Source organism: Chlorocebus sabaeus, chromosome 18 (genome assembly GCF_047675955.1).
Source record: "Chlorocebus sabaeus isolate Y175 chromosome 18, mChlSab1.0.hap1, whole genome shotgun sequence".
Taxonomy (NCBI): domain Eukaryota; kingdom Metazoa; phylum Chordata; class Mammalia; order Primates; family Cercopithecidae; genus Chlorocebus; species Chlorocebus sabaeus.
The window spans coordinates 21,443,048-21,467,718 of NC_132921.1; the positions used below are offsets into that span (position 1 = coordinate 21,443,048).

The following is a 24,671-nucleotide window of genomic DNA, read 5'->3' on the forward strand; positions in this document are numbered from 1 at the left end:
AGCTACCAGCAAACTCAAAATAACTCTCAAAAAGAGAGCCGTAGCGTTTGAAGCTATAGAAGCTGCTGGCCAGCGTTTGACCTTGGATTCCCTGTGAAAATTGTCCAGAGGTCTTGCTCCATACAATGTGGTAGAAGGAATATCTCAAGTCCTATGTGGTTTGTGAACAAGAGCCTCGTTTAATGTCTCACACTCGAGATGCTGAGCAGGTTTCTGCCAAGTATTTAAAATTTAGTTTTTATTTTTTGCAAAACATCGTAATAGTTTTTTTTTTTTTAATTATGAAAAGGAATCAATGGAGTTGTATTTTATTCTATATCATGACATTCACTTGTCCTTCAAGAACAAGTGTGCAGGTCCCCCATACTCACCTGCAGTATGTGAAGCTTGCAGTACTGCCCTCGGAAGTTCCCCTTGGGAGCATGGGTGGAAAGACACTCGCTGTATGATCCCAGCCTGTCCATGTTTCCATTAAGAATGTTGCTCCCAAGCTTCCCCAGAGAGTCATACACTGAATTGAAAGGCAAAAGAAGTTTGCCAAATTACCTTTCTGGAGTCACTTTTAAATAAATTGATAGGTACTAAGCTCTACCTTCTGAATCTATCAAACTTATGTGACTGAAAAAGAAGAGAAAGAGATCTAGTCAGATGCTACTCTTTGAGCCTATGTTTTGCATACATAGCCCCTCTCATCATGCTGGGAGAACAATGATGTGATTTTTTGTGCTATTACATTGTCTACCAACAGTTGCTGAAAAAGATGAAGAGTTTGATTTCTTTTAAAAAACAAATGCTTTCTGGGGAGTGAAAAGGTATAACTAAAATGTGGTAGCTTTTCTTTCTCCTCCGCATACACCCAGGAGAAAATACTCATGTTTTTTAAAATTTTTATCCAGTTTTGTGGGACCTTACTTTGGAGAGGGTTCATTTTTTCTTTTTTCATTTAACCTTGGAAGCAGAAGAGTGGAGTGATCAACTCCACAGTTCATGGCATTTTCAGCCCTGGTCCTGCAGAGTCTTTTTTGTTTGTTTATGCTTATTTATGGCCTTTATTCCTTCATTTAAAAAAATTCAATTCCTTTCATCTTTCTCCATATCTTCCTTTCCTTTTCTCAGATTCCCCTCACTCCATGTATGTGTGCTGTGTATCCTCTTACTTGTAGGTGCTCTTGTTTTATGTATGTGTATCTGCCATATGTGTGAATGGTTTTGGGCTTCCACTCTCCCACTGTTTCTATATATGTCACACAGTGCTACATTTTTACAATTTTATGTGTATCTAGTCCAGGGCCACTAACTTCTGTATAATAATGCATCACCACCTTTGACTTAACTATTCCCCTGATGATGGATGGATAGATGATTCCAACCCACAGAAACACACAGTGGTCACTCCTCATATGTGTCCCTTTATAGAACAACATGAAGATGGAGCTCAGATTCTACCTGTGAGTGGAATTGATGAATGATAAGCACACAAATACTTAGTCTGTGTTAATCCAGCGAGATTGCTCACTAGAGGGACTCCTTCAGTCTATATCCCACAGGGATGCTGGCTCTTTTTGTTGTTGTTGTTCTTTTTTGCTTTGTGCTGTTTAGCTTTTTAATTTTTGGCAGTTAATGGATATAAAATGGTATTTAATTACTGCTTTGATTTTCATTTATCTAATTACAAATGAGCCAAGGTATTTTTATTGATTAGTCAGCCATTTGAATGTTCTCTTCTGAACCCATTTGTCCTTTGCCAATTTTTTATAGATTTTTTTCTTTGTGGTTTGCCAGAGCTGCTTATTATTCTATATATTGATTCTGTCTGTCTGAGTCATTGAAAGTAGATATTCTGGCAGTTCTCTGTCAGTTGACATTTCCATGATGTCTTTCATTGAACAGAAACCCATACTTTTGGTATCATGAAATCCACCAATATTTTGCTTATTGATTGTGCTTTTGGTGTTTTCCTAAGAAATTATTCCCCATTCATAGGTCACAAAAGGATTTTCTAATATTACCTCCTGCTGTCTTTATAGTTCTACCTTGTGTATTTAGGTCTTTAATCCATCTGAGTCATGGTGCATTTTTTTTTTCCCCTCCAAAAGGTGGGCTGGTTATCCCAAAACCACCTCTAAGTAGTTTTCCCTTTCATCATGGATTCATGGAGCAAGTTTCTTCTTATATCCAGGTCTCATATATATATGGATCTGCCTCTGAGCTCTCTGGTTTATTTTGTTTATCTGAGATGACACTGCCTACAGAGCATGTACGGCCAATGCAAAATGACAACACAGGGCCGCTTGTTTAAAAATGTTTAAGAATTTGAAGATGATGACAGCAAATCACACTTCAGTCAAGCGTAAGGCTCTTTTAAGAGTAGGTCCCTGTGTGACTGCAGGAATTGCATGCCCTGGAGCCAGCCCTGATTCTAGCACTGGACTAGATACACATAAAATTGTAAAAATGTAGCACTGTGTGACATATAAAAATAGGAGAGTGGAAGCACAAAACCATTCATACATATGGCAAATGCACATACCCAAAACAAGAACACCTACAAATGAGAGGATACACAGCACAAATATATGGAGTGAGGGGAATTTGAGAAAGGGAAAGGAAGAGATGAAGACAGATGAAAGGAAATGAATTTTTTAAATGAAGGGATAAAAGGCATAAATAAGCACAAACAAAACCATATGGTTTTTATTATTATGGATTTGTAGTATATCAGGTATTCTGCCTTTAGTCTTTTTTTTTCTCAAAGTGGATCTAGTTAGTCGTGGACCATTAATCATGTATACAAATTTCAGAAAAAGTTTGCTGAGTTCTTCAAAACATGCAACTAGGCTATTGACTTAAATTTGCTTTGAATTTTTACATTAATGTTGGGGAAGAATTGACATTATTTTTATACCAAGCCATCATTGGAGACCATGCTATTTATGCAAATCTTTTTGTGTCCTTATAATTTTACTTTTTTTTGCTTGGTAAACTTAAAACAGATTACATAAAAGAACTCCTAGAGTACAGTTGGCTATTTTCTGTGGTATTTTATTTTCAGTTTATATTTTCTTTTTTTTTTTTTTTTTTTAAATGGAGTCTCGCTCATCACCCAGGCTGGAGTACAGTGGCGCTGTCTCGGCTCACTGCAAGCTCCCCCTCCCAGGTTCACACCGTTCTTCTGCCTCAGCCTCCCAAGTAGCTGGGACTACAGGCACCCGCCACCACGCCCGGCTAATTTTTTTCGTATTTTTAGTAGAGATGGGGTTTCATAGTGTTAGCCAGGATGGTCTCGATCTCCTGACCTTGTGATCCACCCACCTCGGCCTCCCAAAGTGCTGGGATTACAGGCATGAGTCACCACGCCCGGCGACTCACTTTATATTTTCTAATTGATTGTTGCTGGCATAGAAATATGCTATTGATTTTTATAATTTGTTCTGATATTTGGTGAATTTGCTGAACTTTCTTATTAGTTCTGCAGTTTTATTTCTCCCTCTCATAATCCTTATACCACATCTTTTTTCCTCTTCTAGTTTTGGAATTAAAGTTATAATCAAATTTACAAAGTGAGTTGGGCAGCTTTCACACTTTTTTGCTTTCAGGAACAGCTGTAATGATTATCGGCTGCCAGGGTTACTGATGTTGAGGGAAGTGGGTTATATATGGCTGTAAAGGTGTAACACAAAGGAGAACTTTCTAGTGATGAAATTGTTCTGAATCTTGGTTGGAATGTGGCTTACGTAAATCTACACATGCCATAATGACATAGAACTATATCCACAGATTATATCAACATCAATTTCCTTTCAAAAAAATATTGTACTATAGGTCAGGCAAGGTGGCTCACACCTGTAATTCCACTTTGGGAAGCCAAGACGGGTGGATTGCTCAAGTTCAAGACCAGCTGGGGCAATGGTGAAACCCTGTCTCTACAATACAAACAAAACAAAACAAAACAAAACAAAAAATTAGCCAAGCATGGTGGTACATGCCTATAGTCCCAGATACTCAGGAGGCTGAGGTAGGAGGATTGTTTGAGCCCAGGAGGCAGAGGTTGCAATGAGCTGAGATTTTGCCACTACACTCCAGCCTGTGTGACAGAGTGAGACCCTGTCTCAAAAAAAAAAAAAAAAAAAAAAAAAAAAAAAAAAAGCTATAATTATGTTTGACACAATTGGGGAAAACTGGATGAAAGATATGTGAAACCCTTCTTGTTCTGTGTTTTCATAGAATTTGTATTTGTCTATTTGGCATTCACTCATTCATCACTCAATTGTGTTAACTACATTTTCTTATTTTCTGTATTTGTCAAACTCTGATATGTGTGGCCTCGCTGACTGAGAAGAGACTGCCCCTCCCATGGCTACCCAATTCTTAGAAGGAGCAAAGGCTCATCCTAGGAGCATACCTTTAACATGGAAATGAATCAATCCAGAGCACATGACCCCAGCTATCGCCTTTATCAAACTCTCACACACCAAGTCAATGTTCCTCTGCCCTAAAGCACCCCAGAGCCAGGTGCCAGACAATCTGAGATCACCCATGTTACCCAGAGCCCACCTACAGTGTTCAAACCAGCCGGTCCTGCACTGTTCACCCTGCTCTGCCTGGCTTCCCTTCAGAAACCCCGACAAAGGCAGTGACCTATGCTTCTCCTTCACCCTCCTGCCTCCTGGCCAATTGTATGCTTCCCCAGGTGGCTCTGTGTGGCATGGCAGACCCCTCCTGTGTGGCATGGCAGGCCCCTCCTTCCAGGAAATGTGAGTAATAAAAATCATCTTTTTTTTTTTTTTTTTTTTGAGACAGTCTCACTCTGTTTCCCAGGCTGGAGTGCAGTGGCATGATCTCGGCTCACTGCAACCTCTGCCTCCCAGGCTCAAGCAAGTCTCTGCCTCAGCCACCCGAGTAGCTGGGATTACAGGCACCCATCCACCACGCCCAGCTAATTTTTTTGTATTTTTAGTAGAGATGCGGTTTCACCATGTTGGCTGGGCTGGCCTTGAACTCCTGACCTCATGATCCACCTGCCTGGGCCTCCCAAAGTGCTGAGATTATAAGCATGAGCCACCACGCCTGGCCTAAAAATCATCTTTCAATGGCATTGTCCTTTCAGTGGAGACACTAAGTCATTTCTATAAATTAAAATCCCATGGGTACAACTGATACATCACTGAACTATTCTTGCAACTTCCTGTGCACCTATAATTATTTAAAATAAAAGGTTTAAAAAAGTAAAGTGAGATGGGCAACTTTCACACTTTCGAAGTTTGCTGGAACAACTGGGATTGTATATTATAAGAAATTGGGTAGAATGGAACTGTTTCAACCATCATAGTCTATAATTTGGTAAGAAGGAAGGTCTTAATTTCAAATGCTTTTCCATTTTTCTATTTCTTTTTGAATCATTCAAAATTTTTAAAATTTATTCATTTTGTTTTGCTTTCCAAATATTCATTTATTATTTTTTATTCTTTGTTGTATCTATATTTACTCCTTTTTCATTCTTCAGTTTTTATTTGTATCTTTTCTCACTTGTCCTCCTTCACTATTGCTTGAGAACTCTAACAATCGGCTTTTGGTTTTGCTAATCTTGGTATTCTTTATGGGTTTGTTTCTTTTCTGTCTCATTGATTTCTGACCTTTTTTTTTTTTTTTTTTTTGAGATGGAGTCTTACTCTGTCACCCAGACTGGAGTGCAGTGGCACCATCTCGGCTCACCGCAACCTCCACCTCCTGGGTTCAAGGGATTCTTCTGCTTCAGCCTCCCGAGTAGCTGGGACTACAGGTGCCCGCCACCATGCCCAGCTAATTTTTGTATTTTTAGCAGAGACAGTGTTTCACTGTGTTGGCCAGGCTGGTCTGACCTTATTTTTATTATGTCCTTATTGTTTCTTTGAGATTGATCTGTTTGTCTTTTATAAATTTATTGAGTTGATTGCTTAGCTCATGTTTTCAACCTTTCTTACATCCTTGTAACAGGTATTGAGAGCAAGGAATTTTCCTCTAAGTACTGCTATATCTGTATCTAAATTTTGATGTCTGGTGTTTTCATTATCATTCAGCTCTAAGTGTGTGTGTGTGCACTCACACAACTTTCCAGTGCACTTTCTTTCTTTCTTTTTTTTTTTTTTACAAAGAGTTAGCTGGTAATATAATATTTAGTTTCCATACAGAGAAGGTTTCTCTTTCAGCTTTTCTTCTGTAATTTTGAAGTCTGATGTCAATCTGATTGCTGTTCTCTCCAGAAGTTTTTAGAATTTCCTCATTGCTTTTAATATTCTTAATTTTATCTCTACTGACATATACTCAGGTGTAAATTTTCTTTATTTTAGCGTACTGTAAACCCTTTCAACTTGATATTTTTAATCTTCCTTTAATTCCAGAGAAAGTATTGTCATTATGTGTTCAAATATTGCCTTCTTCCATTTGCTTTGTTACATTTCTCCTTTTGGTTTCTATTATCCAACTGTTGGCACCTTTAGCCTCAATATTTTTTGGTTTTTCTTTAACCTTCACGTCTCTTTATCCTTTCCTGCACTGGTTTGAGAGATCTTCAAACTGATCTTCCAACTCACTAATTTTTCTTGACCTCTATCCGTCTTACTATCTATCCCATCTATTTTGTTTTGATTTCAACTGTTCCTCTTGACTTTTTATGATTGTTTTTTCGCGCTTTGTATCAGTCATATTCTCCCTTATCTCTGATTACATTTATTGTGCTTTTTTATATTCCTGATGACCCACCTGTTCCAATCATTCAGCTTCACGTAGTACACATGTTCTTCAGTCCAGTGTCCCCCTTTTAGGTGCCTGCTCCTCAAGGATTTGGGTGTGTTGGCTTGTGCACTCTTACACTCTTTGTCTGGTGAAGTGCGTGTGTTCAAGAACATGTGACGCCAGCCCCCAGAGTGTGTGCTGCCTCAGAAATGGAAAGAGTGCAGAGAAGAGAGCACGACCCTCAGGGCAGAAAACCCTGGCACATGGAATCAGCGGCAATCCCAGCCCTACCAAACAACTCTCTCAGTCTGGAATTTTCCCTCAAATTATCTGAAAGAAGCAGCACTGAGAAGACATAATCTCCTGCTACTGCGATCCCCCAGCTTCTTAGGGAAGAAAGAGGACCGAAGGCAGAGGCCAGAAGGGTGAATGAATGAATGAATGACCAGGCTGGGATTACAGGCACCTGCCACCACGCCTGGCTAATTTTTGTGTTTTTAGTAGAGACGGGGTTTCACCATGTTGGTCAGGCTGGTCTCAAACTCCTGACCTCAGGTGATCCACCCGCCTTGGTCTCCCAAAGTGCAGGGATTCCAGGCGTGAGCCACTGTGCCTGGCCCAGTTGGAGTTTTCAAGCTTGATGGCTATGGTCCATTTGACTTCTTTCCCTTAAAATTACATGGCAAGACGAATGTTGCCAGGACTCAGGCAGATCTGTGCATTATGACAATAACAACTAACATGTAGGCCCTAGTGTGTGCCCGGCATGTTTTCAGTTGCTTTCTGTCCATTGTCTCATTTAACCCTCACACAATTGTGTAACGTAATGAGTTAAGTAATCATTATAGTCTCCATTTTACAGATATGGAAACTGAGGCACAGGGAGGTCATGTCACTCACTCAAGGTCACATTACCAGTAAAGGGTAGTAGAAGTGAGAAAACTGAGGCTCAGAAATGATAATATGCACAACAACAGAAACCTACCTCCTTTTAATTGCTAGCAAGAATTAGAGCTGTGTATTCAAACCCAGTTTAAGCAGAATTCATAACCTCTTACTCTTTCAAATAGACACAAGGACCCAGTTTTTACTTGTCAGTTTGGAATATAGATTCTTAGGCATAACTAAAGATAATGGTATTCCTTAGAAGGAGTGGGGAGAAAACCCCAATAAAGCTTGTGAAATGACCCTGGTCCTCCTGCATTTCTGTCTTAACTACTACAGTTGGATTTCTGAGATTTAATCTGGAAATCAGGTTGAAGGAACTGCATTTTGCTTACATATGTGCTTTAAAAAAAAAAAAAGAAAAACAAAAGGAAATATGTAGGCCGAGTGCAGTGGCTCATGCCTGTAATTCCAGCACCTTTGGGGTCTGAGGCAGGTGGATCGCTTGAGCCCACAAGCACAAGACCACTCTGGGCAATGTGGCAAAACCCCATCTCTCTACAAAAAATACAAAAAATTAGCCAGGCATAGTGGCTTGCACCTGTAGTCCCAGCTACTCAAGAGACTGAGGTGGGTTACCTTACCAGGGGAGGTCAAGGCAGCAGTGAGCCATGATCACACCACTGCACTCAAGCCTGAAAGATAGAGTGAGACTCTGTCTCAAAAAAAAAAAAAAAAAAAAAAGGGAATATGTTATTTTGAAAACCTCCTGGTCCTAACTTGACAAACAGTACTTGCTGAGTTCATCGGTTAACTGGCTTTTGAGGAGCCTTCGCCTCTTCTTCGGCCAGTTCCACTGCGTCAGACCACTTGGGCTCAGCCAGCAGGTGATTATCAGTGACCTCTTTTCCATAGGTTTTCATTATTCCAGGTTTTTGCTGGAATGAGAATTACTGACCCTCCCATTTTCCCTCCAATGAGTTTGAGTCTCCTTGTCTCTCACCACACTCAGAACCTTAGAGCTGGTGTGCAACTTGGCCGTTTATAGCCATTGGTGATCTTCTAGACTGAGATGAACCACAAGACTGACCATGTCCCTCCCCTCCTTTAAACTCTTCAAGGCCCCGTGAACATAGTTAAAAGGTAAGGAGAGAACACGGTCACTATATTTATAACTTAGATAAAGAATTGCATTCAGAATATATAAAGCACCCTTACAAAGCAAACTTTTTTTGTTTTGAGGTGGAGTCTTGCTCTGTTGCCCAGGCTGGAGTGCAGTGGTGTGATCTCAGCTCACTGCAACCTCCACCTCCCAGGTTCAAGCAATTCTCCTGCCTCAGCCTCCCAAGTTGCTGGGATTACAGGCGTGCACCACCACACCCAGCTAAGTTTTATATTTTTAGTAGAGATGGGGTTTCACCATGTTGACTAGGCTGGTCTCAAACTCCTGACTTCATGATCCACCTGCCTCAGCCTCCCAAAGTGCTGAGATTACAGGCGTGAGCTACGGTGCCCGGCACAAAGCAAACATTTTTAAAACGCCAAAGAAATGATTTAAAATCCACAAAAGCTACAAACAGGAAACCCTTGGAGAAGGAAATCCAACTGACTAATAAATAGGAGAAAGTTGTTCAGTCTTGCCAGTGAACAGCAATTAGATATTCTACTTACTGTATTGGTTGAAATTTTAAAGGTTAATACAATTAAGTATTGGTGAGTGTCCAAAATTCATGTGTTGGAAATTGAGTCCCCAATGTACCAGTATTGGAAGGTGAGGTCTAATAAGAGCTCATTAGGCTTGATAAGAGACCTAAAAATGGACTAATGTCATTATTGCAGGACCAGGTCACTTGTGTAGAGAGTGGGTTATTATAAAAGCAAGCCTGGTTCCTTATGCTTTCTCTCTCATTTACCTTTCCACCTTCCACTGCGGGATAACACAGCACAAAGTCCCTTACCAGATGCCGACACCATGCTCTTAGACTTCCCAGCCTCCAGAACTGTGAGAAAATAAATCTCTTTTCTTTATAAATTATCTAGTCTATGATATTCTGTTATAGTAGCAGAAAATGAACTAAGACGGTAAAAATATGAATACATTTATTTATTTTGATAGAAACAAGGTTTTGCCATATAGCTCAGGCTGGTCTTGAACTCCTGAGCTCAAGCAATCCACCTGCCTCAGCCTCCCAAAGTGCTGGGATCACAGGCGTGAGCCACCACACCCTGCCTGAAGAAGTTTTTTTGGTCTCCTGGAAGCCATTCTCTCTCCTAGTAAGCAACTAGATTTTCTTTTAGAGAATACCACTGCCCAGCTGTGCACAATCTTGACCAAAAAATCAAGGTGCTCTGTCCTCTCATTACAGAGGCCAAAGGGGTCCCTGGAAGCCACTCCAAGCCTTACTGCCCATCACTGTGACACACAGTCAACCCTCTGCCAGGAATATAGTGGAGGGAGAAAGGTCCCAAAGCCAAGCTTGGGCTCCACTCATCCGCCAGGAAGCAGGTCTTTAGCCTTTCCCTGCCTCCTCTGAGCTGGCCCATACTTTGCCAATAGCTTTCCTTTATGTTGAAGTTTGCCAGAGTCAGTGTCTGGGGTTTAGCCAAAGACTCCTTTCTAACTGCGAGGCACAGTGATCCAGCAAGTCAACGTCTCAGAATCTGCCCCAGGGATATACACATGAGCACACAATGCAAGATGCTTGCGGCAGTAATGCTTGTAATGGCAAAAAATTGGACACAGACTGTGAGGTTTAACCATTTCAAAATGTCATTTTGTAGGATAAAACAGTTTAATGTTCACAATTCCAAATAGTTCAACCTCTCTCAGAAAATTGTTAAATGAGCCGCGGGGCTTTCATAGTTCATATTTTATTATGCTATGCAAAAACTAAAAAGAGATACATATTTACTGCTGTGGAAATACTCCAAGACGAATTATTATGTAGGGGAAAAAGCAAGTTTAAGAAATACATACATATATATACACACACACACAATATAAACATATACTCTCTCTGTCTCTCTACATATATATATATTTGAAACAGGGCATTACTCTGTCACCCAGGCTGGAGTGCAGTGGTATGATCTCAGCTCACTACAGCCTTGACCTCCCAGGCTCAAGCAATCCTTCCACCTTAGCCTCCTGAGTAGCTAGGACTACAGGTACACACCACTACACCCAGCTAATTTTGTTTTTTTATTTTTGTATAGACAGGGTCTATACATTATGTTGCCCAGGCTGGTCTTGAACTCCTGGACTCAAGTGATCCTCCCACCTTGGCCTCCCAAAGTGCTGGATTACAGGCCACCATGCCTGGCAAGAAAAATAAATACATTTTTTAAACGTAAAAAATTATATCTTTCTAGTACATACCAAAAAGAGGAAGGAGAAAATTCTAGAAAAATTTATACCTCATTGATAACAGTTATTATCTAGGAAAGGGACTGGTATTTGAATGAGGGAATAAAAAGGTCTTGAACTTTGTCTGCATTATTTAGATTCATTTACAGTGTGAACAAATTCATGTATTATTTATGTAATAATCTGTAAAAATTTTTGAATCAATATGCTTCTTAAATTCTTAATGGCGTCCCATCATCTAGAGTAGGGGTTGGCCAACTATAACCCTGCTTGTCTTTTAAGAAAAGTTGATTTTTAATAGGGCCATGCTCATTCATTTACATATTGTCAGAGCTGCTTTCCCACAAAATGGCAGGGTGAGTAGCTGTAAGAGAGACCCTCTCGCTGACAAAGCTGAAAATATTTACTATCAGGCCCTTTAGGGAAAACCTTTGCAGACCTCTTAGCTACGGCTGTGATTCTCAGCTCTGGCGGGAATTCTGGTGGGCATTCGAATCACCTGAGACATTAAAAAAAATACACCCAGTCTCCACCCCGACAAAGAATGACTTAATTGGTCAGGGGTGAGGCTTGAGCTTTAATTGTTTTTTCAAAATGTCCCAGGTGATTATAATGAGCAGCCAGGCTTGCCTACTCTGTTTGAGGATTAATTCCAGACTCCTGAGTACGGTTTAAAAGGCCCTTCGTGACCTGACTTGCCCCTTGGGGCTCATCCTCCCAACCCACGCTCATTTCTTCTGCTCCAAGATACAGAACGCACCAGGCGACACTGTCTTTAAGCGTGGAATGTTCCCCTTTCCATCTGCCTGGCAAATGTTGAATCATCCTTTAAGTCTACTGAAGGATGTTCTTCCCTAAGAAGCATTCCAGATTCTTGCTTACATGTCACACTAAAAGGTAGGTTGACACTGTGTACGTGTCTCCCACGGTGAGGGGAGGGAGGAGGCGCTGTGTCTTCATGCATCTCTCAGAGCAGGAGCTCAATGAACATTTGCTGAATCAAATTAAACTTAAAAAAAATTAAGTTCAAATGCCCAAAATCCAGCTCCACAGAGACATTTTGAAGTCTCTTTGTGTCAGAAAAACAAAACAAACTGGATGCGTTTACTGTAACAGACTCATTTTTTTTTTTTTTTTTTTTTTTTTTGAGACAGAATCTTGCTGTCACCCAGGCTGGAGTGCAGTGGCACGATCTCGGCTCACTGCAACCTCTCTGCTTCCTGGGTTCAAGCAACTCTCGTGCTTCAGCCTCCCAAGTAGCTGGGATTACAGACATGTACCACCCACACCCGGTTAATTTTTGTATTTTTAGTAGAAATGAGGTTTCACCATGTTGGGCAGGCTGGTGTCAAACTCCTGACCTCAGGCGATCCACCTGCCTCGGCCTCTCAAAGTGCTGGGATTACAGGCGTGAGCCACCACACCCAGCCTATAACAGACTAAATGATTTTCAAATCCTCTTTTCCATCATGGAGTAGCCCCAACTCTGTAGCCTGAAGTGTAAGAAAGGGTCTGGAACCATAAGCCTTGAAGGAGACAGAAACAAAAGAGATGTCAAAACGGAGGCTGTCTCCCTCCTTAGGTAAACCCTGAAGGGCACATGAAGAATATCCCATTCTTCATTTGAGAAGGTTAAATTCTAGTTTTCTTTCCAGTTGGTATTTGCTTTCTAAGCTGATCGCATTTGCAGTTGTCTAGCTGAGCTCATATTTTGTGCAAATTTTCAAATTGCATTTGTTTCCTTTCTGAGTATGAATTCAAATGGACAAGTTGCTCTTTTCCAAACTAATCCTTAATTAGCTTCTGTCAAGAACCTGAGAGATGCCAGGGCACGGGCACCCTCCAAATCAAAATAAATTGTGATTGTCATGGGAGGGAGAAATAGAATAAATGAATGATTAATCGCACCTGCTACTTCAAATCATATGGCAGTTGTTCCAAGTTTCATTTTCAAAAGATTAAAAACAACTTGTTTCAATTCTGTGCTAATTGGCAGGCAAATTTTCTTTCTCACTTGGTGGCAATGAAATGTGGATATTAAAATGCACAGCTGATTAATTTCTGGGTTTGAATAGAGGAAAAAGGAGACCTTGGTCTACAGTCTTAAGTTTTTAAATAGGATGTGTTGACATCATGAAGTTGAAGGCAGTGGAAGCTTCTGGAATGCTAGGCCAGAAACAAATCCTGAAAGGAATTATGACGTTCAAGCTTTTATTAAGCACCTACCAGATTGCTGTGTTACATTGGAGATTTTTGAAAACAAGAATAGTCCTTGCCTTATAGTTGACGATACAGGGCATGCAGGTAAAATGCTAACTAGCAGGTGCCAGAGATTTCCTTGTGGTAAAAGAGCTGAATGTGCTCTCCGTTTCACAGCCTAGTTCCCGAGACAGGCTCTTAGCAGACACCTCCTGGCAGTCCCCCTTGTGTCTGGTCGGCTATTAATCTTAGACCAAAAGACCAAGAATAGCCTGCATATTAACTTCTTGTGGCTGCTGTAACAATTACCACAGATTTCATAGCTTAAAACTATAGAAAGTTATTTGCTCACAGTTCTGGAGGCCAGAAATCCAAAATAAATATGACTGCACTGAAACCAAGGTGTTAGCAAGGGCTGCACTCCTTGTGGAGGCTTCAGGGAAGAATCTGTTCTTTCCTTCCTCCAGCTGCTGGCCTCCCTTGGATGGTGGCCACAGCATTCCAAACTCTGCCTCTGGCCACATCGTCTCCGTGTGCATGTGTGGTGGATGCATATTTCCTCCTGTCTCCCTTTTTTTTTTTTCTTGAGATGAAGTCTCACTGTCACCCAGGCTGGAGTGCAGTGGCACGATCTCAGCTCACTCCAACTTCTACCTTTCAGTTTCAAGCAATTCTCCTGCCTCAGCCTCCCAAGTAGCTGGGATTACAAGCACCTGCCACCATGCCTGGCTAATTTTTGTATTTATAGTAAAGACGAGGTTTCACCATGTTGGACAGACTGGTTTTGAACTCTTGACCTTCAGTGATCCACCTGCCTCAGCATCCCAAAGTGTGGGATGACCAGCGTGAGCCACCATGCCCGGCCTGTCACTCTCTTCTAAGGATACATGGGGCTGCATTTAGGGCCCACCTGGATAATCCAGGACAACCCCCACATTTTAAGATCCTTAATTTAATCACTTCTGCAAGGACCCTGTTTCCATATAAGGTAATATTCACAGGCTCTGGGAATTGGGATGTCTTTTGGGGGACCGTGTTGCAGTCTACTGCAGCATGGATATTTGGTATCCAGTGAACCCAGAATTTCAGTGAAGCCCAGTTTCACCCTTTACCTTAACATTTGCTTCATTTCAGCATCTTTTCTGTCCCTTGCTCTAGTATCAGGAGAGGGTCTGGCCTTGAGTAAAATGCCCTTCAGACTAACAACTGGGTGGGAAAAGAGGCAACATTCAGAGACTGAAGATCAAGATGACCAGATCTGCCCTGGTGACAGGGGACCCAGGCTCGGCCAGGGGCCTGTGATGGGTGCTAGTCCATTCAGTGTCTGCCTGCAGACCCCTGCCTCCGACAAGGCATCAGCTGTGGCCTTGGCTTCCAGGAGAGAAGATGAGGCCCACGGACAAGAGACATGAAATAAGCATTCCAGGAGGGAAACGTGGAATCCAAAGGGAGCAGGTGGCCCGAGTAGGAAGCTCAGTACTCTGGCCAATAGGGTGGGCTCAGGGCTTGGTATAGGAACCAGGGAAGAGGGACTTAAAGGGTTAAGAAAGTCTCAGAGCAAAAGTAGCTGCTTGGGGAAATTTTCAAGAATGTGATGAGATTAGAGAAACAGGAAATGAAAAGCCCTGCAGGCTGCTTGGGATCCTGAGGCCTCCCTTCCTCCCTCATCATTCTGTCCCAGAGGAATCAAGTGCAGCAAAAAGCAGCAATCACATGAAACCTGGAGAGGAGCCGAGATCTGCTGAGGGAAGTTAAAATTCCACATCAGTAGCTTCCCCTGCAAGTTCTCTGCTGTAGACACACATGGGCTGGTTGCACTTTAAGAAAGTGCTCTGGGGCGAGGCACGGTGGCTCACACCTGTCATCCCAGCATGTTGGGAGGCCAAGGCAGGCAGATCACCTGAGGTCATGAGTTCAAGACCAGCCTGGCCAACACGGCAAAACCCGTCTCTACCAGAAAAAATACAAAAATGAGCCAGGTGTGTTGGTGTGCACCTGTAGTCTCAGCTTACTTGGAAGGCTGAGGCAGGAGAATCACTTGAACCGGTGAGGTAGAGGTTGCAGTGAGCTGAGATCGTGCAACTGCACTCTAGCCTGGTGACGGAGTGAGACTCCTCAAAACAAAAAAAAAAAAAAAAAAAAAAAAAAAAAGCTCTGCTACATCTCAAGGAAAATGAGTCCCTGGACCTACCCGAGGCACAGTGCTTTACTTTGTATTTTTCTTTTTCTCTCCATTCTGGATGATAAATACATGCTTTTGATTCTAGAGTGCATTTGAGAAGTGTTAATTCGTAGTTCTTTGTATTAGTTTGCTAGTACTGTCTTCAGAATTTTCCACAAACTGGGTGGCTTAAAACAACAGAGATGTATTATCTCACAGTTCTAGGGACTAGAAATCTGAAATCAAGGGCTGAGCAGCATTGGTTCCCTTCGGAGGCTCCGAGGAAGAACCAGTTTCATGCTCTCCTAGCTTCTAGAGGTTGCCAGCAACCCTAGGCCGGGAGGCATCACCCCAATCTCTTCTCCACCCTTATGGAACGTTCTCCCTCTGTGTCTGTGTCCAAATTTCCCTTTTATAAGGACACCAATAATGGGATTAGGGCCTACCCTAATCTACTATTACCTCCCGTTACATATCTGCAAAGACCTTATTTCCAAGTAACTTAACATTCACAGGAACCAGGGGGTTATGGTTTCAACATATCTTTTGGGAAGACACGTTCAAGCTGTAACACTCACCAGGTGGGGATTAGTATCGATTACACTGATATAAAAACCGTGTGCGACACTGGATTCATTCGCTAGGGCTGCCATAATGAAGTACCACAGACTGGGTGGCTTAAACAGCAGGAATTCATTTCTGCCAGTTCTGGAGGCTGTATGCCTGAGATCAAGGCACTGGCAGGGTTGGCTGCTTCAGAGGCCTCTCTCCTTATCCTCTAGGAGACCGTCTTCTTGTGTCCCCATGTGGTCTTCCCTCCATGTATGTCTATGTCCCAAGCTCCTTTTCTTATAAGGGGCACCAGTTATTGGTTAAGACAACCCCCACCCCAACTCAACTCATCTGGGCTTAATAATCTCTCTTTTTTTTTTTTTTTGAGATAGGGTCTTGCTCCGTCACCCAGGCTGGAATACAGTGCCACAATCACAGCTCTCTGTAGCCTCGAACTCCCAGGCTCAGGTGATCCCCCCACCTTAGACTCCTGGGCAGCCGAGATTACAGGCATGTGCCACCATGCCCAGCTAAACTTTTGTATTTTTTGTAGAGATAGTTTAGCCCTGTTGCCCAGGCTGGTCTTGAACTCCTGGGCTCAAGCAATCCTCCCACCTCGGCCTCCCAAAGAGCTGGGATTACAGGCATAAATCACCAAGTCTGGTCCAATTATCTCTTCAAAGACCCTGTCTCCAAATAGAATCCCATCCTGACATACTGGGACTTAAACACATGAATTTGAGGGAAACACAAGTCAGCCTATAACATACACAAATTACAAATAATGAAGCCTGTAGTATAATAATGAGGTCCTTAGTATCAATTCCACGTATAATGAATCGATTCTCTCAGAATACTTTCATTGATTTTTACCCAACTCTTGTGTCCGTAGCCAGTCTATGGTTTCAGTTGACTAAGTATCGTCCCACATGAATGTTGATATTTTCATTCACGTTAATGAGTAATACCGACGTGAAACAAGGAAGATGTATGTCAGAACTTATTTGTCCATGATGTGAGCAAATTTTTTGCTGAATTTTATGACAGTTGGAGTACTGAAGATACTTCCTTATCTTTTTTTGCTATTCATAATGTAATGGTTAGACATTACACACTTCTAATTTGCACTCAAGATTTTATCCATCAATTTCCTCAGTCTAGACAATAAAACAATAAATCAAGCCCTGACTTACAGCTATTGCTGACTTCCCTGATGAAGACAGGGCCCCGTGGCTGACTCCCAGCTCTCAAGGTGACATCCTTGAACACGAACTTAGAAGGCCACGCACAGTAGCACAGCAGTGACTTCCACTATACAGACACGAGAGCTGTAAATAGCTTTAAGAATACAGATAGATTTTTTTTTCTTTATTTTTTGACAGTCTCACTCTGTCACCAGGCTGGAGTGCAGTGGCGCAATTTTGGCTCTTTGCAACCTCTGCCTCCCAGGTTCAAGCGATTCTTCTGCCTCAGCCTCCTGAGTAGTTGGGATTACAGGCACATGCCACCACACCCAGCTAACTTTTGTATTTTTAATACAGACGGGGTTTCACCATGTTGGCCAGGATAGTCTCAATCTCCTGACCTCGTGATCCACCCACCTCAGCCTCCCAAAGTGCTGGGATTACAGGCGTGAGCCACTGTACCCAGCCTGTACCCGGCACAACCGGCCGGTGTTAACATAAGACATAGATTTTTTTTTCAATGTAGTAAAATAATTAGGAAGTGATGAGTTTTGAATATTTATTACTTTTGGGCTGGGCATGGTGGCTTACACCTGTAATCTCAGCACTTTGGGAGGCCAAGGTGGGCAGATCACCTGAGGTCAGGAGTTTGAGAACAGCCTGACCAACTTGGTGAAACCCCATCTCTACTAAAAATATAAACATTGGTCAGGTATGGCAGCGCACACCTGTAATCCCAGCTGCTCCGAAGGCTGAGGCAGGAGAATTGCTTGAACCCAGGAGGGGGAGGCTGCAGTGAGCCAAGATTGCCCCACTGTACTCCAGTCTGGGTGGCAGAGTGACTCAGTCTCAAAAAAAAAAAAAAAAAATCTATTACTTTCCTTCTTAATATAATTTAATTGTAAATTTGCGTGAGTTAGCCCCTAAAAATAATTATATTTAACAACCACCTTGACACTTAACAATTGGCACTCTCAAGCCAGCACAGACTGTCTGTAGCACACTACTGGGCTTTTTTTTATTTTAGGTTCTGGGTATATGTGCAGGTTTGTTGTAGGTAAACTATGAGGGTTTGGTTGGAATCCTTTAAAGTTGCTGTAGATTTCCAGAATTGAGTACACAGCCTGTCCATTTACAGGTGAGGAACCTTGTTAAAGGCAATGTGTTAAACAAGGTGATGTGGCTTGGGTGAGGCCACGCGGCTGGTGATTGGCCTAACCAGGAGGTGGTCCCAGGCCTTATTGCCAGCCTAGCACAATTTCCACTGCTTAGTATCCTGTCTCTAAACCTTGATTCGTTTACAAGAGAAGTACAATAAGGAAAGGAACAAAGTGCCTGTGGGAAGGTTCAGGGGGTCAGGCAGAGAGAGAAAGAGAAGGAGAAAAGAGACCAATTATCAACATAGAAGGACAGCCCAGACAGGGACCAACCCTGAATTGTAATAGAAATAGACAAGTATGAAGAAAGAGGAAGGCAGCTCATTCCATGGTGGTTAATGTAAACCAAAAATACGATTCTAAGACCCCCAACCATCTGAATGCACCCTTCCTTTCAGCCAAGGGCATTCCAAAGTCAACCTGAAAAACTAGTTCAGGTCACAATGGGAAGGGAGGGGGGACATCCCTCATTACACCCTCCTCCCTTTCAGAATTCAGGCACAACTGGCCAGTGTTAACATAAGACTGATAGAGGAGACTTAAGTCTGATAAGAGACATTGACTATCTATTGTCTCTGAAGCTTGTTACCTGGAGTCTTTAGATAAACTCTTTCAACCAATTGCCAATAGGAAGAGCTTTGAATCCACCTATGACCTAGAAGCCACCCCACCCCCTTCCAGTTGTCCTGCCTTTTCAGACCAAACCAATACACATCTTACGTGTATTGACTGATGTTTCATATCTCCCTGAAATGTACCAACCTGCAGTCTGGCCACCTGGGCATATGTTCTCAGGATCTCCTGGGGCTGTGTCACAGGACATCAGTCACTCATTTTGGCTCAGAATAAATCCCTTCAAGTATTTTACAGAGTTTGACTCTTTGTAGACATCAAGGAGAAAGAACATGTAAAATAATCAGGAGAGAGGATACCAGTGATCTTTTGGGATGTGGTTTTTGTTGTGTTTTGTTTTTGAGATGTAGTTTCGTTCTTGTCACCCAGGCTGGAGTGCAATGGAGTGATCTCAGCTCACTGCAGCCTCTGCCTCCTGGGTTCAAGCAACTCTCCTGCTTCAGCCTCCCAAGTAGCCAGGATTACAGGCGCCCACCACCACGCCCAGCTAATTTTTGTATTTTTAGTAAAGATGGGGCTTCACGATGTTGGCCAGGTTGCTCTTGAACTCCTGACCTCAGGTGAACTGCCTGCCTGGGCCTCTCAAAGTACTGGGATTACAGGCATGAGCCACTGTGCCTGGCCTGGATGTGGTTTTTGTACGTGATAAGAGGTTGAATGTGGGACTTCTGAGGTTTACGGAGCTTAAAACAACAGCAACAAAACCAGAAGCAGACCAGAATGCTCGCTGAGGACTGTAGCAGTAAAAAGGGACATAAAATAAAACCCCAAGATCCAGGAGGGTGGCAAAACCAAAGCATACAAAAGTATTTGGTGGATTTTATTTCTGTAAGGATGGTGGACATGAGAATGTTAGAAAGCAAATGGAAAAAGATGGTGGAAAGTTTGAAACGGAGCCTCCTTTTACAGTTAGATTACTACAGTGTTTCCTACCATGGCTGCCCCCTTTAATCTATCTTACCCACTGCTGGATTAAGTGTCTCTAAATATCAGTCTCTCTCCTGTTCTAGAACAGCCATGTTTCAAGGACTCTCTCTCCACCTTATTCCTCCGGCCCTGGCCCATTATCCAAGCTCCTACACAGCCCATGCCTGCCACAGTCTTCGTGTTTGGGGATTGGAGGTGGCATTTAAAAATGCCATCACGCAGCTGGGCATGGTGGCTCATGCTTGTAATCCTAGCACTTCAGGAGGCCGAGGTGGGCAGATCTCTTGAGGTCAGGAGTTCGAGATCAGACTGTCCAACATGGCGAAACCCCGTTTCTACTAAAAATGCAAAAATTAGCCGGGTGTGGTGGCGCATGCCTGTAATCCCAGCTACTTGGGAGGTTGAGGCAGGAGAATCACTTGAATCCGGGAGGCAGAGGTGCAGAGATCACGCCATTGCACTCTAGCCTGGGTGACAAGAGTGAAACTGTCTAAAAAAAAAAAAAAAAAAGGCTATTATGCAATATTTAATACATTAAATAGTCATAAACAATAAAACAAGTGCCTATGTTCCCACCACCCAGCTTAAAAAATAAAACTTGACCAATCATTTGAAATGTGTGTTCCTAATTGCATCCCCACCAAGGCTAGCCCTGGACTGAATTTGGAGGTTATCATTCTCATGCATTTCTGAATATTTGTACTACATATGCAGAACCACATAGAGCACGACAGCACCTTAAATTGCATTTGTTTAAACTTACGTATGTATATAACTTCCTACAGCTTCTTTTTTTCTTCTTAATGTTATTTCCATGTGATCCATATGTGTAGCTCTGCTTCACTCTTTCTGCTGCTGGGTTTTATTTTGTTTTTCTTGTTTCTCTTGTGGCTTATTTTATTTTATTTTATTGAGACAGAGTCTTGCTCTGTCACCCAGGCTGGAGTGCAGTGGAGCAATCTCGACTCTCTGCAACCTCCGCCTCCCATGCTCAAGCAATCCTCCTACCTCAGCCTCCTGAGCAGCTGGGACTACAGGCATGTTGCCACCACACCAGACTAACGTTTTAATTTTTAGTAGAGACGAGTTTCACCATGTTGGCCAGGCTAGTCTCAAACTCCTGAGCTCAAGCAATCCACTTGCCTCAGCCTCCCAAAGTGCTGGGGTTACAGGCGTGAGCCACTGTGCCCGGCCCTGTTATTGCTTATTTTATTCAACGATTAAAAGTGCAGACTCAGGAATTGGACGATGTGAGCTCAAATCTTATTTCTACCACTGTAGGCAGGATACTTTGCATTTCTGTGGCTCCATTTCCTCTTTTATAAAAGAGATGATACTAACACTGTCCTCCCCCGCATAGTGGCTGCTAGAACTAAATGGCACCGCTCCCGCCCAAGCCTCAGAATGATGCCTACTGTATTAAAGTACTCACTCACCAGTGACTCTTATTCTTTTTCCATCCACATGACTGCCAGGAAAACCAAACTGAGAACTAAGGTCAGAACGACATGCTGTGCTCAAAAATCTCAGGCAAAATGTCAGAGCAACAATGCCAAGTATTTTCTGGTACATTAGAATGAAAATCAGTTTAAAAAACTACCAAGTATTGTATTCATCTGTTACAATAAATTAAGTCATCTATCCACTTAGGTAAATCATTCAATTCTTTCCCGAACCATTTATCTTGGAAAAATCTTTTTAACTTAAAAGATTTTCAATTTTCAGGCTCCTACAGATGGAACATGGTCAGTGCATGACTAGAGCAACTTACAAGGCAAATATAGCGTTAACATGGCTGTGACTAATGATGACAATATGTGCCACCACCTCATCACCAGGAATCTGAGCCAGCCACGGCACCTTCTGGATTTTCTTGGCCCGCTTATTTGGCCCCAGTTTGTCAGAATGTTCCCTACAACATCACTAAGTGTTGGAGCAAAACACAATTTCAAAATGGGGCTTGAAGAAGATGGCTAGTAAATCAATTGGATTTGTATTCTCTTGCTATTTCATTAAGTATCCGGACATCTAATCCCGTGTGGAATGGCAACTGCTTCAAATTATATTTTTTTGTTTGTTGTTTTTTGTTTTTTTGAGATGAAGCCTCACTCTTGTCTCCCAGGCAGGAGTGCAGTGGCACGATCTTGGCTCACTGCAACCTCCACCTCCCAGGTTCAAGCGATTCTCATTACTCAACCTCCCAAGTAGCTGGGATTATAGGCGCCCACGACCATGCCGGGCTGATATTTGTATTTTTAGTAGAGATGGGGTTTCACTATGTTGGCCAGGCTGGTCCTGAACTCCTTACCTCAGTTGATCCGCTCACCTCGGCCTCGCAAAGTGCTGGGATTACAGGTGTAAGACACCGCGCCCGGCCTTATGTGCTATTTTGAAAATATCAGATGAAAGCTTTTGATTACCTTTACGATGGATATTATGCTACTAAGCATTTTTCAATACAAAGTACTTCAGTCATGCATTCAAAATGTGAATGTAAATTGCTATGTTCGTTTGTCTGGCTTTGGGAAAAGCAAGTTTTTACATTTTTCCTTGTTAGTGGTTCCCATCAGCATCAACTATGAATCATTCTTCTGAAAAAGAGGTTACCCCGGTGAAAACACATCTGATTTTTTGTCCCTTTCTGGCAGGAAAGTGTGTCTCTTTAGTTGTGGGAATGATTTTGGGAAACTAATAACAAACTTCTAACCATCCGAAGTCCATCTCTATCACATGCCAAGAAGTGTGGCTGCAGTCTCACTCCATCTAGCGTGAGCCCGCACATTTACCAACACACTCCTTAGCATGTACTATCAAGCACAGAATGGGCAAGACTTTTCCCCCCGAATAAGGAAGCAACTCATTACCAAAAGCAAACTAAATGTCTAGAAAAAGAAGCCCTCCAGGTGCAGTGGCTCATGCTTGTAATCCCAGCACTTTGGGAGGCCGAGGCAGGTGGATCACGAGGTCAGGAGTTCGAGACCAGCCTGACCAACATGGTGAAACCCCGTCTCTACTAAAAATACAAAAATTAGGCATGGTGGCAGGTGCCTATAATCCCAGCTACTCAGGAGGCTGAGGCAGGAAAATCACTTGAACCCAGAAGGCAGAGGTTACAGTGAGCCAAGATCACACCATTGTATTCCAGCCTGGGTGACAGAGTGAGACTCCATCTCAAAAAAAAAAAAAAAAAAACCAAGATATCTCATATAACAATATGAAATGTTGCCCATATTGATGACATCAATGATGTTAATAATAAGCATCATACAGTGTATAAACTATTCTCATCTTTCTTTTTTGAGAAGACTCGCTCTATTGCCCAGGCTGACATGATCTCTGCTCACTGCAACCTCTGCCTTCTAGGTTCAAGTGATTCTCCTGCTTCAGCCTCCCAAGTAGCTGGGATTACAGGTGTGTACCACCACACCTGGCTAATTTTTGTGTTTGTAGTAGAGACGGGGTTTTACCATGTTCGCTAGGCAGGTCTCGAACTTCTGACCTCAAGTGATCCACCCACCTTGGCCTCCGAAAGTGCTGGGATACAGATGTGAGCCCCCATGCCTGGCCTTTCATCTTAAGAGATTGGTCTTCATGAGATTCTTCTGACTAGACTGATCGTAGAGCCTCCTACATTAAAAATTCCTCCTCCCTTTTTGATTCCTGGCAAAATGCAAATTAAGGCTCATCTTCTCTTTCCTTTCTGGTTCTGTGTCTTCAATTCTCAAGAGTTTGTCTAGAATGCTCCCAGCACAAACCTCCACTGCCCTGTGTTCACCTCCGCAATGGGCCAGGGAAACCTACTTACTTCTTAGAGCGTATTCTTTGGGCTTCACTGAATTCAGATCAGAAAGGAATTCATCAGTATCTTGCATGCACTTCAGAGAAATGTTTCTTGCAGGAAAAACAAAAGGAAATTGAAAAGACAGCAGGCAAAATAGTAGAGTCAGGTCCATCATTGTCTCCTAACCTGTTAGGATAAGCCTCACATCTTAGGTAAACAGCCTTATATTTATGAAACACTGGTGTATGATATGTTGTGGGTAAATGGGACATGCTCGCTCTTTAATAGGCAGAGAGACAAGCTGCGTCTCCCAGCCACCTGCAAAGCAGCCAAGATGAACAAACCATGGAAACCAATTTATATACAACTTGTTATTGTTGAGTAACACAGCACTGTGGATGTGGAGGCCGCTGACCACCTGGCTTCCTTTGGTTATGCAGATTAACATTTCCAGTTGACATGGATAATGCTGGATTTTCTCTGGTTAGATGGCCTGGTGTACATCTCTGGGTTTCAAAATTATAGTGACTATGTTAAGTGGCAATATTTGGCTTTTGTCCAAGAAGGATGATGAACTTGTAAAACATTTGGAGGAATGATAAGCAAAGAAGGGCTTCTCCGTAATGGTCTGCATAGGGTATGCATCTGCTAAAGCATGTGCTGGACTTTGAGAGCGGTATCAGCGTGGGAGTGTTGAACTGCCCCGTGGGAAGGAAGTAGTTGCAGCAGGACAAATATGCACACACATCCACACATGGGAGTTTGGAAAACACATCCTGGGAAGTCAGATGCTGACAAAGGACCTTGGGAATGGTACGCAATACTTTAAGGAAACATAAAACGTGTCGATCTGGATTTCTCACGGTGTAAATATTCTTTTTCCAGAAAGACTTGCTTTAAATAGTAACTTCCATATATCTCCATTTAAAATGGGAAACAATTTCTGTAGATCTTGTTTACACTGCTGGAACACATCTGCACTTGTGGGTGGCCGTGACTTAGTTGTACTTCCTGCTGCCATTTGGCTTCAGAGCATCTTCTAGCATCCCGGACCACCCCTTTCTATGCACACACCCCGCCGACTCTGACTTTGCCCTGCCCTCTGTCTGGAGTG

The 24,671-nt window shown here is 42.6% G+C and overlaps 1 protein-coding gene across 9 annotated transcripts in view; it reads right to left on the reverse strand.

Annotated features, from left to right (window-relative positions):
• Window positions 1-23,856, reverse strand: part of LOC103244205 (O-acyltransferase like protein) — a 75,833-nt gene extending 51,977 nt beyond the window's left edge. For 3 of the 9 annotated variants that reach the window (XM_037987956.2, XM_037987958.2, XM_037987959.2), the window contains exon 1: window positions 372-480. Coding sequence is in view for 6 of the 9 variants with exons in the window: in XM_008013928.3 (XP_008012119.3) it covers window positions 372-511; window positions 23,582-23,732 (291 nt within the window). In the remaining 3 variants the exon portion in view is untranslated. Of the gene's footprint in view, window positions 1-371; window positions 512-18,978; window positions 19,096-22,084; window positions 22,161-23,581 lie in introns of those variants that run through there. The other 6 variants (XM_037987957.2, XM_037987953.2, XM_073006260.1 and 3 more) reach the window with 5 other exon arrangements.
• Window positions 23,857-24,671: the final 815 nt, after the last annotated feature.